Source organism: Sclerotinia sclerotiorum, genomic scaffold (genome assembly GCF_000146945.2).
Source record: "Sclerotinia sclerotiorum 1980 UF-70 scaffold_3 genomic scaffold, whole genome shotgun sequence".
NCBI classification, from domain to species: Eukaryota; Fungi; Ascomycota; class Leotiomycetes; order Helotiales; family Sclerotiniaceae; genus Sclerotinia; species Sclerotinia sclerotiorum.
The window spans coordinates 514,726-527,989 of record NW_001820833.1 but is presented as its reverse complement, the minus strand read 5'-3'; the positions used below and the strand labels follow the sequence as shown (position 1 = coordinate 527,989).

Sequence of the window (13,264 nt, the reverse complement as noted above, 5' to 3'; positions counted from 1 at the left end):
AATTCATAGCATAGTCGAGAAGAGAAATCTTGATGAATTGCTTGTACCGCCAGAGAATTTGAGTTCGGGTATCTGCTACGAATATCTCCCATATATGCTATCAAGATATTGATGGGAGGTATGTATCTTAGAATTGGAACATGTCTATCATAGGCTAATGAAATTTATTAGACAGGCAACCAAGTCAATCGAGTCCTTAACTCCAAAAAAAACCCCCCCACAGCTTTCCCAAGGTACCGCCACCACCGATCATTCATGTATGTTTTTCATGCATCCACAGCACCTTCGCTAACTATCACCATCCACAATTCCCACCTTTTCCTCACTTTTTGAAAACTCTTTATATTCTTTTGTTGCGGACTAACCTGCATCAAACATCAACCAATCCGAATTAGTGTAGGGGTTAACATAACTCGCTTTCAAGATGCCCTCTGTACAACAGAATCGGTACCACGATCCGAGTAGCCCCGGGTTCGATTCCCGGATTCGGAAAATTCTTTTTCAAACTTCATTGCTTGTATCAATTTTTTCAACTGCAGCTGAATCCTTTTGATGGTTTTTTGTTTGACTTGGTTGTGCAGGGCAGGCTCATTTTGTGTATGTGGGGTAAGCGAAGATTTCTTTCCACTCTGCTCGCCACCCTTATCCTTACGAAATAAGCGAAAATTAGTTTTAGTGGATAGGGTGTGGAGTAAAGTGAAGAATAGAGAACTGTGGCTGGAGATAATTATTTATTTTCTTTATTTACTATTACCAAAGTCGGATTTCCAAAATGGTATCGCTATTTTATCTTCAGCGCCGGTGAAGAAGTACCAGTTAGGCGGTGAAGCAAACTTGATTAATTAGATTGTATCTATTGCACAAAAGGACCAAGCGATCTACGAGTACTAAGCTCATTATTCATCTCAAGCTTATCGACATTGAACGAGCTATGACAGATAAGTAGTGTTTTCTAAGGTTATAAAGTAGATTTAGCTGGATTACCAGCTAGACACTAGAAAGATGTGAAACTAGCTATTATGGAAAATAGTTTCTTGGCTTTCTTTTTAGATTAGGAATTTTAACTTGGTTGTTTTGTTTGGGTCATCATCTATAAGTCTATGATCAAGGCGAACGAGCAAATTTGGATCGGTGAGATTACAACTTCATTTTGTTTTATAATGATTAAAAATGGGGTAATTAATTTGATGTTTTGACTGTCAAATAATCTATATTCCGCATCCAGTGCCATGCCATGCTATCCTAAAACTAAACTTTCCATATTTTTCTTTCTTCTAACTTTCGAAAATGCCATAGCCAAAGTTGGGTGAGGATTAGAACTTGATGTAGTGATGCACTGTTTTTTGTTGACATGCTTGAACTCTTCCTCTTTAGCTGTATCTGTATCTACATTTAGTCCAACCATTGGTGACGTACCGTCGTCTTCGCTGAAGCTCAATGTTCCCTCAAATTGTTCTAAAAGCTTCATAACCTGTCTCGATGCTCCTTAAGCTTGCTTTGTCCAAGCAAACGATTTATGATGAAAATGTACAAGTGGTACATTTCCTCGTTCACTATGAACACATCCTGCTCCGAAGAGTCCGTGGAGGTCACTCTTTGGAAATACTTAGTGAGCTTCTCTAATATGAGAGCCTTGTCAGCAAGGGGAAAGTCCCCGCAATGCACTTATGGCTTGACTATGAGAGCATAACTCCCTTGATATTGCTCGATTATCTATATAAGAAAGCGCCAACCATTGATGGAAGCTCCCCTGTGGCTTCTGGGCTTCTACTCACAGATGAAACTTATGAAGATAACAACTTTGCGTAAAGTCCAGATGTTGACCTCCTGGGATCTTGGCAGCATATGCATATATATTGCATGATGCATATAAGGAGCAAACAAAACTCAACTTTAATTCATTCTTTCCTTTTTGGTATACTGTTTGTTTGCTTTCAATATTTTGATTTCAAAGCACTTTAATTCCGAAGGCTAAATACCTAACCTTATTCCTTCATTTTTTGAATATATACTCGCAGCTTAACTACTTAGCTAGAGAATCAATTAATTCAATCTGATGCTCTTTCTAGTCTCAAGAAACCCAATACCAGATAAGTCGAAGAAAAATTGCAACGTCTCCGAATACTTCATCGTCTCTTAACTATCATCTATCCCCTTTTTGAGAATTCCCAGTACCACGTCGTCTGCATTTGAGCAAATTATTTGATACCTCTCCCGATGGAAATACACAATGTTTCCATGGGTAGTTCTAGAGCTTGTTTGGCTTCATTCATATCTTGAGGATTATTGTTTTGCTCGTCTCAATATCTTCCTGCCGATTATTAGAATGTACATAGCTTCATACAATGTAGAAGGGATCTTTACCCGAAGTCTCTTCATTTCGGACCTCAACAGGCTGACTCTTTGTATCATTACTCTTCTTGCTCTTCCTCTTCCTCTTCTTCTTCATCTTCCCCGTTTCATTCATCTCCATCATCTTCTTGAAATTCTCCATTTTCTCCATTTTCTCCATTTTCTCCATCATCTTCATCTTCATCATCTTTTCCATCATCTTCATCTTCTTCATCATCTCCATCTCACCCTTCTCTCCTACCAACTCTTGGTGATCCTCATTCTCAACCTTTAGCTCAATCATTCCTTAAACTAACACACAAATTAGCATAGCAACCTTTCAACTCTCAACACCCCCCAAAAATCATAACTCTCACCTTCATCGAAATCCGTACCCTTAAATGGATCAAACGATGCAAGATCGTAAAAATAATCTTTAACATCCGACATATTGACCAACCACACGATAGCAAGAATGAGAAACTTTAATTGATTTGGGATTTTCCTCCTTGTTTTTTGTGTTAGCTTCGGTTGAGGGAAAGAGAGAGAATGTACTTGAGTATTCAAGAATGATGATATATTTGTTCACTCTTTACCCTTCCTTTCAACTTCAATTGAAAGCTCATCAAACTTTTCTCCAAAGACAGCAACAGCAAAAGCAACAGCAAAAAAACAAAATAAAAAACAAATCTATCTGATATCTAGTATATCATTTAAACAACACCACACCACATCACACACATCTAAACTTTGCATTTCGAATTTCGAATTTCACACTCCATACTTCATACTTCATTCATACGCATGACTTGAAATCTCCAAACCCAAACCCAAACCAAACCAAACCGATGCAATGCAATGCAATACAAATTCAATCATAATCCCAAACCCTCTTCCCTCCCCTCTCCTAACCATCTCCCCCACTACACTACACTACCTCCCCCAACGCATCCCCCAACATCCCCGTAATAGCAATAACCTTTTCCTCCTGAAACCTCCTCCCGACAATCTGCACCGAGACATGCGCACCATCATACATTTCAGGATCATCTGATTTTGTATTAGCTTTTCTCCTCTTATCTTCATTCACTCACTCATATCAAGACATCAGTCCGACATTCAAATCAAACAAACAAACAAACAAACAAAAAAAACTAATATAACATACAACATTTCCAAACCTTTTCATCCTCCTCATTTAACGGTTTATATCCATGATCAAAAAGATCAATATTCTTATCCACCATCGTAACGGGTAATATCGCGGCGCTATAATCGAGAAGATTGACAAATGTAGAATATGCTGCGTAATTACAAAATAATAAATTAGCTTTCTATATAATCTTACAAACAAAATTAAAAGATAAGTAAAAAAACATACCAATATAATCAAATGTCATAGAAATATTCGCCGGCATCGGAGCCAAAGGAGTAATAACCGCATCGACTGGCCTGCCCGTACCAGTAAGTTCCGCGGTACTATTCCAATATTCCATATATTCTTTCTGAAATTCTCTCTTTTCGACATTGACGGCTGCGATGTCGAAACCGGTCATTTGGGGTTTGAGAACGCTGTAGTGGCTTTGGATTTGCGGAATCATGGGTTCACCGGAAAGTGCTAGGGCTTCGTGGACTGTGAAGTGTTAACTCTAGGAACGGGGGAGCTGGAATATTGGAAGGTGAAATACCATCTTTTCCCCCGTCGAATGACCATGCTTTACTCTGATGTATTGTTAGGAAATGTATTCGTGTAGGTGAAATAGAGGATACTTACTCCTATAGCACATCCTCGTTGATGAGAAGGTGGTTCCCACTAAATTCTCGTGATTAGCGACCGCTTTTTTAAAAAAAATGCGACGGATTTTTGCTCATGATTCATATCCTTCTACTTACTTCAATAATCTTATGTCCAAGTCTTTTGACCGTATTAACCACAATATCAATAGCTCTAGCCACAGGAGGTTGAGGAGCAACACCTCTATCGCATTTGAAGACTCCAAAAGCCAATTGACCACCTTTATTATATTTGATAGCATCAAGAACCATCTGTTCTTGTTCATCACGCCATGGTATTTCACACACTAATGGATCATGAAGCCAAGGTTGAGCACTAAGGATGCTCTTCATGACCAATTTTAAAGATCGAGCTGTAGTGGCAATTGGCCCCACAACAGATAAAATAGTATTTTGTCCAGCCAAACTGTTGGCCATACCTTCATATGGCATTCTACCTGCCGAAGGACGGATACCATAAAGACCATTAAAAGCCGCTGGAATACGGATGCTCCCTCCGATATCAGTTCCAAATCCTACCGGACTTCCCCTTAATCCTATCAATGCTCCTTCACCTCCTGAACTTCCACCTGGTCCTAATAATCTGTTCTTGGGATTCTGTGTCGTGCCCATAATATTGTTGACAGTCTCGCCCGCCATAAGCGTTTGAGGAACGGCTGTTTTACAAAACATAATTGCGCCAAGATTTCGTAACTCTTTGACCATTTCGCTCTCAAACACTCGCTCTTTTCCCGTACCTTTCTTCCCTTCAAAGGTTCCTATCCAACCTACATAGCCCATAGTGGTTTCCACACCTTTGACATGAAACCTAGAGATTTGTGAGAAACTTAATCCACACATAAGGGCTGAACCTACTGGTCTTTCAAGCTGACTGGTAACCCATGTAGTGGACCAACTGGCTTTTTGTGCTCGGCAAAATAATCGTCAAGTTTTTGTGCTTCTGAAATGGCGCCATCAAAGAATATTTCATGTAAACAATTGACCTACACCAAAAAAATCAATATCCTTATCGAAATTGAAATCTCAAGTACTAACCAACTGATGCGCTAAAGCTGCCCGGTGACAAAAAGCTTCACAAACTTCCCGTGATTTCCATTCGCCACTTGTCGTTTTATTTACTATTCCTACAGCGTCCGTTTCAGTAATCTCGATTTCTCGAATAGAGAGAAATTGCTGAATATATTCGCCTGTTACATCTTTTTGTTCCATGACTGAGGGTATCGAGTCTAAGCGCCAGTTTTCAGGGATCAATCCATTGACTAAATCACGCTTGTTCTTTGCGATAATTTGCCAATCCGACTTGATTACTCTCGGGCGAAGCTGTCGATTTCTCTCGATGAATTTCTCGTACCAGTACATCTTAATGCGAGAGACGGTAATGACGAGCGAGTGCAGATTGTGTTTGTTCTGGACATGCCATAATATATCTGACTGTTTTGATTGAGCTGCGCCGGCCGCCCAAGGGGCCATGACGGGCAACGGTGATTCGGAAGATCCATCTGTGTTACCAACCATAATAATTCTTCGTTCGCTGTGAGGTCCTTAGAAGAGTGAAAATGGGAGGTTGATGCTGCAAAACAGCGGGATAGGGCTTTCTTATATGAAATTTCCGCTCAAAGAGATAAGGAAATTTAGTGTATGGGATGTTATCAATGCATTGGATAGGCACATGTTAGTAGGAAACTATCGCATATTAAGGGGCTAAGATAAATTGAAATTGGCGAATCAACTGCCCGACTTCCGCTCTCGCACTTGCCGCACATTCAAATTGATTCTTTTATCCACCATAAACTGTGGAAAATCTTTTATATCCAACTTAAGTTGCTCAAGGTACTTTGGGCATGTGCGAGGAATTATCTTTGGAACTCCATGCCAAGCAAACCGCGACTCTTCCGTCATGTATAGTACATCTCCAGATCTGAGACGAATGGCAAGATGGTCTTTTTCGTCTTTTGGGTTGTCCAAGGCAATCATAAAGATACAATCACAACCAAGACTGATGCTAACCAGGCCACGATCGACACTTTCTGCACCATCCCGGTGTAATTGTAGGGTATCTTTCGGAGAATAGAAATTGACAATTGCTGCTTGTGGTTCCATATCAGGGAAAAGACCTTCAATCAGATTCGCAATGTCACTGGGAAACTTGGGAGGCTCCCCTTCTGGGTATATTTTATTTGTCCAATCATATTGCCCTCCAAGGGTTATCCAGCGTAACTTTTTTGTCATGAGTTCCAGGTAATTTAATGCTTTTGGATGTATCATGGGATCTTTGGGCCTAGCGACAATGGATTCTCTTGAAGCAGTTCCTGATGGAGGGAATTCGACTTCGTAATGGGCATGTAGGTTGGTCATATGTTTGGGGTCCAGAAGATCACGGTGTACTATTCGCCGAATCAACTCTTTTTGAACTTCTGGAGGGATGAGAGATGGAAAAACCATGAGCCCTAGATCATGATTAGAAGTGGCTTGACGAGGACTATTAGGAAATTCAGGAAGAAAGATATAGAAAGAAAGACGATGTACTTTGACAGATACCACAAGACTTTAGATATAAAGCAACATAGTGAGTTGGCCTTTCAAATAAATTAATTCTTTTAAAGAGGTTGATTCTCCTCAAATGATTTAAATTTGTGCTAGAAAAAAGGAAAACTATTATTTCCTACCAGGTATGACCTCAGACCCATACGATGAACCTTCCAATTGCGATTTAGGTAAGGACGGCTCATGGTCTGGCGAGGGAAATAAATTCTGGCTGTGGGAGGTTTTGGGTAATGATAACTCGGAAGGAGGTGTCGCTTTCATAAAATCCTTAAAAGCTATGTTTCGTACCTCTTCAGGTAGACTTTCTAGCTTGATAACACCAGCAATAGAAGGAGAATCTTCGGTTGCAGTATAAGTAGTCTGTTTGTAAAGCTTGAATGCATCTTTCAAATGCCGAGGAGCACTCTCATGAAGATCTTTTTGCTCCATTTTGGGTGTTGTGGTGGTAGTCCGTTCAGAGGGAGCATTCTTCTCCATTTCCTGTCCTTGGGTGGCGGTGGTGGTCCGGTCAAAGGATGTATCCTCCATCTTGGCCAGTTTGATTAAGATGCCTTGCTTCCTTACTAAGTGTTGAACGGGAGGGAACAAATTAGAGCCTATCAACAAGTTGTAATCTGACTCGAACTTCCACCAAACTAGGAAGTCACTAAGAAATCTAGTAAATGAATCGAATCGTGTCTCATCAATGGCGCCTCACCAAAGAAAACATTTCGAGTACTTGTACTTTACTCAAAGCCAAAGCTCACCAGGGTTATACTTTTTTTTTTAACTTTTCGGGATTACTTATGGCCGATCTCGCGTTAAGACGCGCCGCTTATGCCGCTGACCGGGGTTACATTGTTTAATGTTTATTTGACGATTTCTTGTTTACTCCTTGGGAAACTAATAAAGTAATAACACAACAACCATATCAACGATTTCGTACGGATTCCTCTTCAATAACTTCACCAATTCGACCGACATTCGAGTACTACAACGCACAAGATTCTACTACAGATTAATGCAGCAACGATCCTTGACTTTACCATATTTTTGTAGCTAATTTGTTCCCTTCCATTTTCCAAATCACGAATCCTTCAAATCTTTGCATAGTCTCTTTTTCAAAATAGATGCTGTTGTTACCATAACCCAGAACCAATTACCATACAAACTGCCCCTCCTTCACCGCCCCACTTCAACGGACAAAAGATTTATTTCAGCTTGAATTCTACGTCCTTTGCCCTTTCAATATCAAGCATATTCGACAATGGAGAATTACCAAAAGTTGGAGAAGATTGGAGAGGGTATGTTCCATATGCGCCAAGCCTTCAGCAAAAACATAGCAAAGAGTCTTTTGTTTACTAAACAACTTTGTACTTTCTACTAACATTATCCACGCGCAGGTACCTATGGTGTTGTTTACAAAGCCAAGGACCTTTCCCACTCAGGACGTATCGTTGCTTTAAAAAAGATTCGACTCGAGGCTGAAGATGAAGGAGTTCCCAGTACCGCCATTAGAGAAATTTCTCTTCTCAAGGAGATGAATGATCCAAATATTGTTCGACTCCTTAATATCGTTCACGCAGATGGCCATAAACTATACCTCGTCTTCGAGTTCCTCGACCTTGATCTCAAGAAGTATATGGAGGCTCTTCCGGTTGCCGATGGTGGCAGGGGTAGAGCTCTGCCGGAAGGGTCCGGTCCAGAATTGGGTAGATTAGGTTTGGGTGATGCTATGGTTAAGAAATTCATGAGTCAATTATGCGAAGGTATTCGATATTGTCACGCACACCGAGTTCTTCACCGAGATCTGAAGCCACAGAATTTGCTCATTGATCGAGAAGGTAATCTTAAGCTTGCGGATTTTGGTCTTGCTCGTGCTTTTGGTGTACCTCTTCGAACATATACCCACGAAGTCGTTACCTTATGGTACCGTGCTCCTGAAATTCTTCTTGGAGGTCGACAATACTCTACGGGTGTGGATATGTGGTCTGTTGGGTGCATTTTTGCAGAGATGTGTACAAGAAAACCATTGTTCCCTGGTGATTCTGAAATTGACGAAATCTTTAAGATCTTCAAGTAAGTCACTCAAGTTTTGGAACTTTCATTTTTTACCCCAATGGCACTCATAACTACATTTTCAGCTAGCTGACATATTTCTAGGCTTTTAGGTACACCCAATGATCAAGAATGGCCCGGTGTCAGCGACAAGACATGTTTCCCCGATTTCAAGCCATCGTTTCCAAAATGGCAACGCGACATGAGCCAACCACTCTGCACGAATCTTGATGATAATGGATTGGATCTCCTCGAATTGATGCTTGTCTATGACCCAGCTGGACGTATTTCTGCCAAACAGGCATGCGCACACCCATATTTTGAGGAAGGAAGCTCTGCATATTCCGGACGAGGCTTAGGAGCCACATACAAACCCACAAATGGATACCACTGAGGACTGAAGCATACCAATAAAAGCATATATTGGATGATTATGAGTTTGTGATAAAACGAGCTGAGATGATTTATGATTTGAGGGACAACGGGATGTGAAGAGCATTGAATGAAACGAATGAATGGTTAGGGCAGGGCGAGAAAAAGATGAATGAATAGAGCTTATAGCTAAACATAAAATAGCCATGAGCTTCAGGATAAGAATTGCATACATGGAGGGGTTTTATTAAGAATTGGGGTGGGTGGGATACACACTTTTAAGGCTGGTTACAGGCTACAGCTTTTCGTTTTTTCTTTAATTTATTCTATTTTAACTGTCTCATGCTTTCTGCAAGCCTTTTTGTTTTTAATACTTGCATTTTGCGAGTGTTTTTAGGCAGATGGGCAAGTAATGGGTGGTATCTTTCTGGTGTGTCTGCGATCCAACTTTGACGCTTGTAATTGTACAGGAAGAATAAAAATACACATTTTTTTAGTTGACTTTAGTAAGATATGGGTGAGATGTGAGGCTCTTTGAATTTTGTATTGCGAATTTGTCTTTATATATCTTTAGTTTGCTTTTTTAATGTATCCATCTAATGATTATTCTACCATCTATTTCCAAACGCCTCTGCTGGTTTCACCTCCATCACTCTGTCTATCCATCCATTCATCCATCCATCTATCTCTCCCTATCCTCCTCTTCCCTCCCCTAGCTCTTTCAATCCCAACTCCCTACTTCTCCTCCCCCTCCTTCTCCCCCAATTCCAACCCCAATAACCACGCATCCACCCCCTCCCTCTGCACCCCCCAATTCTCCCTCCCCAAACTCCTCCTCGCAACCTCAATATCCATCTCAATATCCCTAACCAAACTCTCTCGATCCACATAATCTAGTTCCGGCCTAATATACCCAAGTATCTTAACGCGCATTTGCGACCCGTAGAAATCTTGTGTGAAGGTGTGCAGGAGGTGTACTTCGGCGGAGCGCACGCTGTTGCGGTAGAAGGGGTTGTAGCCGATGGACATTACCATGGGGTAGAGGCGGGTTGTTTGGGGGGGGGAGGGGGAGGGGGAGGTGGAGGATGGGTTTGTGGGAGATGGGGGAAGAGGAGAGTTTTCGAGATCCGGATGCGTAGAGGGGAGATCGAGTGCTGCGTAGCCGAAGTAGACGCCGGAGGGGGCGGTGTCGATCCATGGGACGTTTGTTACCGGGATGTTGGCTGTGGGGATACCGAGCTGGGGGTTGGGTTAGTAGGGTGGAGTTTATGAGGGGAAGAAGATGAGAGATAGGAGGGAGAAGTGGAGGAGGAGGGAGAAGTGGAGGAGGAGAGAGGGGAAATAATACTTCTTTTGAGCCTCGTCCAAATCCTGATACTACTTCGCCTTGCATGCGTAGGGGGTAGGGTGGTTCGGGACCGCTTTCTGGACCGATTATTTGGGCGCGGGGGGCGGGGGGTGACATTTTTTGTTGTGGTTGTGGTGAGAGGGGTGAGAGTTAGGAGATGAAAATCGGAAGTGAGAGTGTGAGGAGTAAGGAGTATGGAGGAGAGGCTGCTGGAGATGTGTATTATTGTGTGAGATGAATGATGAATGACTAAATGACTAAATAATTGATTGATTATAATTGTAAGCACAGTACCCGTAGATTGGCTAATGGTGGGGTTGAGGATAGGATAGGATAGGATAGACTAAGCAAGGCTGTAAACCATAAGCTTATTATAATTTATCGGATTGTGAATAGTGGGGTTCTGTTGGGTTTACTAGGTACTACTTTGATAAGGCTGTTTTTTCGCCTGGTCTGGTCTTGGTCTTGGTATTTTGCTAGAAGTTGGAGTTAAAGTCAAGTTCAAGGCACAATAATGATGAATGATCAAACAAACATGCAGGAACGAATTCCTGCATCGATATCGGTGTCAATTATATATACTAGTATAATCAAAAATATCAAAAATAATAAAAATTCTCCTTTCCACGTGCCAACGGATAGATACAGCAGTCCTTTACCCTTCTATCCGTAGTCTGTACAGAGGTAGGTAAATCCTACCTTTCTTGGAGTTTCTGGTATATAGATAGCTAGCTAGGTAATCTTCCTTGTACCTTTGTACCTTTAAACGCAAAGTTGCATGTATGGTATGGAGGTTTGGTATTTGTACAGGTACTACTAGGTAGAACTACTATATGTAAAGAGCCGCTTGTTGGATCAACTCTAGATCTTTCCGCTAGATATATGTATAATGATACTTTCTGTACTTATTTTTCCAAAGATAGTTTAAGATATATAAGAGAGAAGAAGGAAAGAAACTAGATAGTTATTTTGTATGAAGGTTATAACAAGTACTATGTATAAGATGTATGAAAGTATATGAAAATGTATAAAAAGATGGCTGGTAAGCGACGTGGTGATGAGAGGTTGTCAATGCTTAACATTTGCTTATTTTAAAGAGCGAGAAGATATTGATGCAGAGAAAAGATATATCTAATCTTATAATACCTATAAATACAAATAAATATCGTAACAAATATTAGATACACAAGAATATCATTCATCATTCCCCTCCATAACCATAAATCACAATCATAAATACATTCCCATTTCCTTCCACCAAGCACGACACCAGCAATAAAACAAGAACAAAACAAAACAAACATATTTCTTCCCGTCAACACCATCCATCCATCCATCAAATCATCAATCAATCAATCAAAAAAATAGAATCTCCCCGCCTCTTCTTTTATTTTCCCAATCCTAACCCCTGTTACCATCCACCTCACAATCCCATCCCATCCCAAAAAAAAGAGATGGCAGGACAACCCAAACCATAAGTGAGTAAGTAAGTAAGTAAAGTAAAGTATTACAAGAACTTCACCTCTTCTTTTTTCTTTCTTACTTTCCTTCTCTTCTCCCATTCCTCAATTAAAAGTGTCTTTCCGCATTCTTCGGGATTTCATCATTATCATTATCACTATCATCATCAGATAGATCAGATCATTATCAGATCTTATCACAAGCTGTGAGCTGTAAGCTGTGGGATTGTTTATTTACACCTACTTCGCTATCTATCAGCCTATCTATTTTACTCTACACCGATATTGTATTATTCGAGCCGAGTACTGTATTTGCAAATACAATTCATTTACAACTGCAATTACACTCTCATCTCTCATTTCTGGACAATCCATCCAAATAATCCAAATCAATTGAGATTGAGATTAAGAAATTAACGTATGTGAAATCCTTCTTTCCTTCCTTACTTACCTACTTTTCCAATCCCTCAAAAACAATATCCACTAAATCATACCTCTAGATCACACATCCACATATCCACATATCTTCTCATCCCATCTCACCAATCCTCACAACCAAAAACCACCCCAAACTCACAACCCAAAATGCAAGAAAACGACGTAATCGCCATAATAATTATAATCCTCTTTCTAATCCTCGCACTCATCGCCTACGGTATCTACAGATTAGTGCAGAAAGCTCGAGGGGAAAGTACCGTGTCGGGGAGTACGGAGAGTTCGGGGAGTTTGGCGGATGATTAGATGGTGTGATGACGGATGTGTTTTGATGTTGATGTTCGGGTTGAGGGTTTGAAAGAGTGGGAATGGATAGGATTTTTGGAATTTGATTTGAATGGGGAGTTGGGAGTTGGGTTGGGTGCATACTTGTGAAGGGATGCTTGTATGGATGATTATATGAATGAATGGGTGGAAGGGTGGATAAAGGAACGGGTATTCTGCATGGTTACGATGATGGTCATGTTCACACTCACATGAATACGAATCAATCATGAACATCTGGGACGAGATGTTATGAAAAAATCCACGAAGCGAAAACAGAGGATGGGATATGAACGGAAACTGGTATGGAATCTCACTGCTGGAAAAAAAAATCCTCCCCAACAAAGAAAAAAAAAAGAAAAAGAGGAAGAAAACAGTTGGGTATGGAACTGAACTTAACGAAACGGAGCGGAACGGTATGGAATGGGAAACGAGGAATTGGATGGAACCATGGAAAAGAAGGAAATGAAATGAAAGGTGGAAGAGGGAGGGTGATATAGATAAGTTCAGAGGGAAGGATATAAGTCTTACTTGCTCACTTGGGGATATACTTACATGATTACTTACATACATACAAGTAAGTAAGAGTATATTTCAGCATAGCACATCATAGCATGGC

The 13,264-nt window shown here is 40.7% G+C and overlaps 6 protein-coding genes and 1 non-coding gene across 7 annotated transcripts; 4 read left to right on the top strand and 3 right to left on the bottom strand.

Moving 5' to 3' along the window:
• The first annotated feature begins 385 nt into the window (after positions 1–385).
• On the top strand, positions 386–492 carry SS1G_14600. Its single transcript has one exon. It is a non-coding gene; the product is annotated as a tRNA-Glu (tRNA).
• A 745-nt stretch (positions 493–1,237) lies between these two features.
• On the bottom strand, positions 1,238–1,405 carry SS1G_02299 (predicted protein; the record flags this gene model as incomplete). Its single annotated transcript, XM_001596033.1, has 1 exon — positions 1,238–1,405. One exon carries the CDS (start codon positions 1,403–1,405, stop codon positions 1,238–1,240), a length of 168 nt encoding a protein of 55 aa, XP_001596083.1.
• A 254-nt stretch (positions 1,406–1,659) lies between these two features.
• Positions 1,660–1,809, top strand: SS1G_02298 (predicted protein; the record flags this gene model as incomplete). The annotated part of the gene is made up of 1 exon (XM_001596032.1): positions 1,660–1,809. The coding sequence occupies one exon, from the start codon at positions 1,660–1,662 to the stop codon at positions 1,807–1,809; it is 150 nt and encodes a 49-aa protein (XP_001596082.1).
• Positions 1,810–2,338: 529 nt separating this feature from the next.
• SS1G_02297 (hypothetical protein) lies at positions 2,339–7,197 on the bottom strand (the record flags this gene model as incomplete). Its single annotated transcript, XM_001596031.1, has 12 exons — positions 2,339–2,637; positions 2,709–2,839; positions 3,264–3,381; positions 3,500–3,634; positions 3,713–3,964; positions 4,020–4,053; positions 4,106–4,144; positions 4,225–4,933; positions 4,981–5,108; positions 5,161–5,656; positions 6,008–6,572; positions 6,792–7,197. The coding sequence occupies 12 exons, from the start codon at positions 7,195–7,197 to the stop codon at positions 2,339–2,341; spliced, it is 3,312 nt and encodes a 1,103-aa protein (XP_001596081.1).
• Positions 7,198–7,915: 718 nt separating this feature from the next.
• SS1G_02296 (cell division control protein 2) lies at positions 7,916–9,100 on the top strand (the record flags this gene model as incomplete). The annotated part of the gene is made up of 3 exons (XM_001596030.1): positions 7,916–7,952; positions 8,052–8,727; positions 8,812–9,100. The coding sequence occupies 3 exons, from the start codon at positions 7,916–7,918 to the stop codon at positions 9,098–9,100; spliced, it is 1,002 nt and encodes a 333-aa protein (XP_001596080.1).
• A 713-nt stretch (positions 9,101–9,813) lies between these two features.
• SS1G_02295 (hypothetical protein) lies at positions 9,814–10,543 on the bottom strand (the record flags this gene model as incomplete). Its single annotated transcript, XM_001596029.1, has 2 exons — positions 9,814–10,317; positions 10,427–10,543. The coding sequence occupies 2 exons, from the start codon at positions 10,541–10,543 to the stop codon at positions 9,814–9,816; spliced, it is 621 nt and encodes a 206-aa protein (XP_001596079.1).
• Positions 10,544–12,471: 1,928 nt separating this feature from the next.
• SS1G_02294 (predicted protein) lies at positions 12,472–12,627 on the top strand (the record flags this gene model as incomplete). The annotated part of the gene is made up of 1 exon (XM_001596028.1): positions 12,472–12,627. One exon carries the CDS (start codon positions 12,472–12,474, stop codon positions 12,625–12,627), a length of 156 nt encoding a protein of 51 aa, XP_001596078.1.
• Between the last annotated feature and the right edge of the window lie 637 nt (positions 12,628–13,264).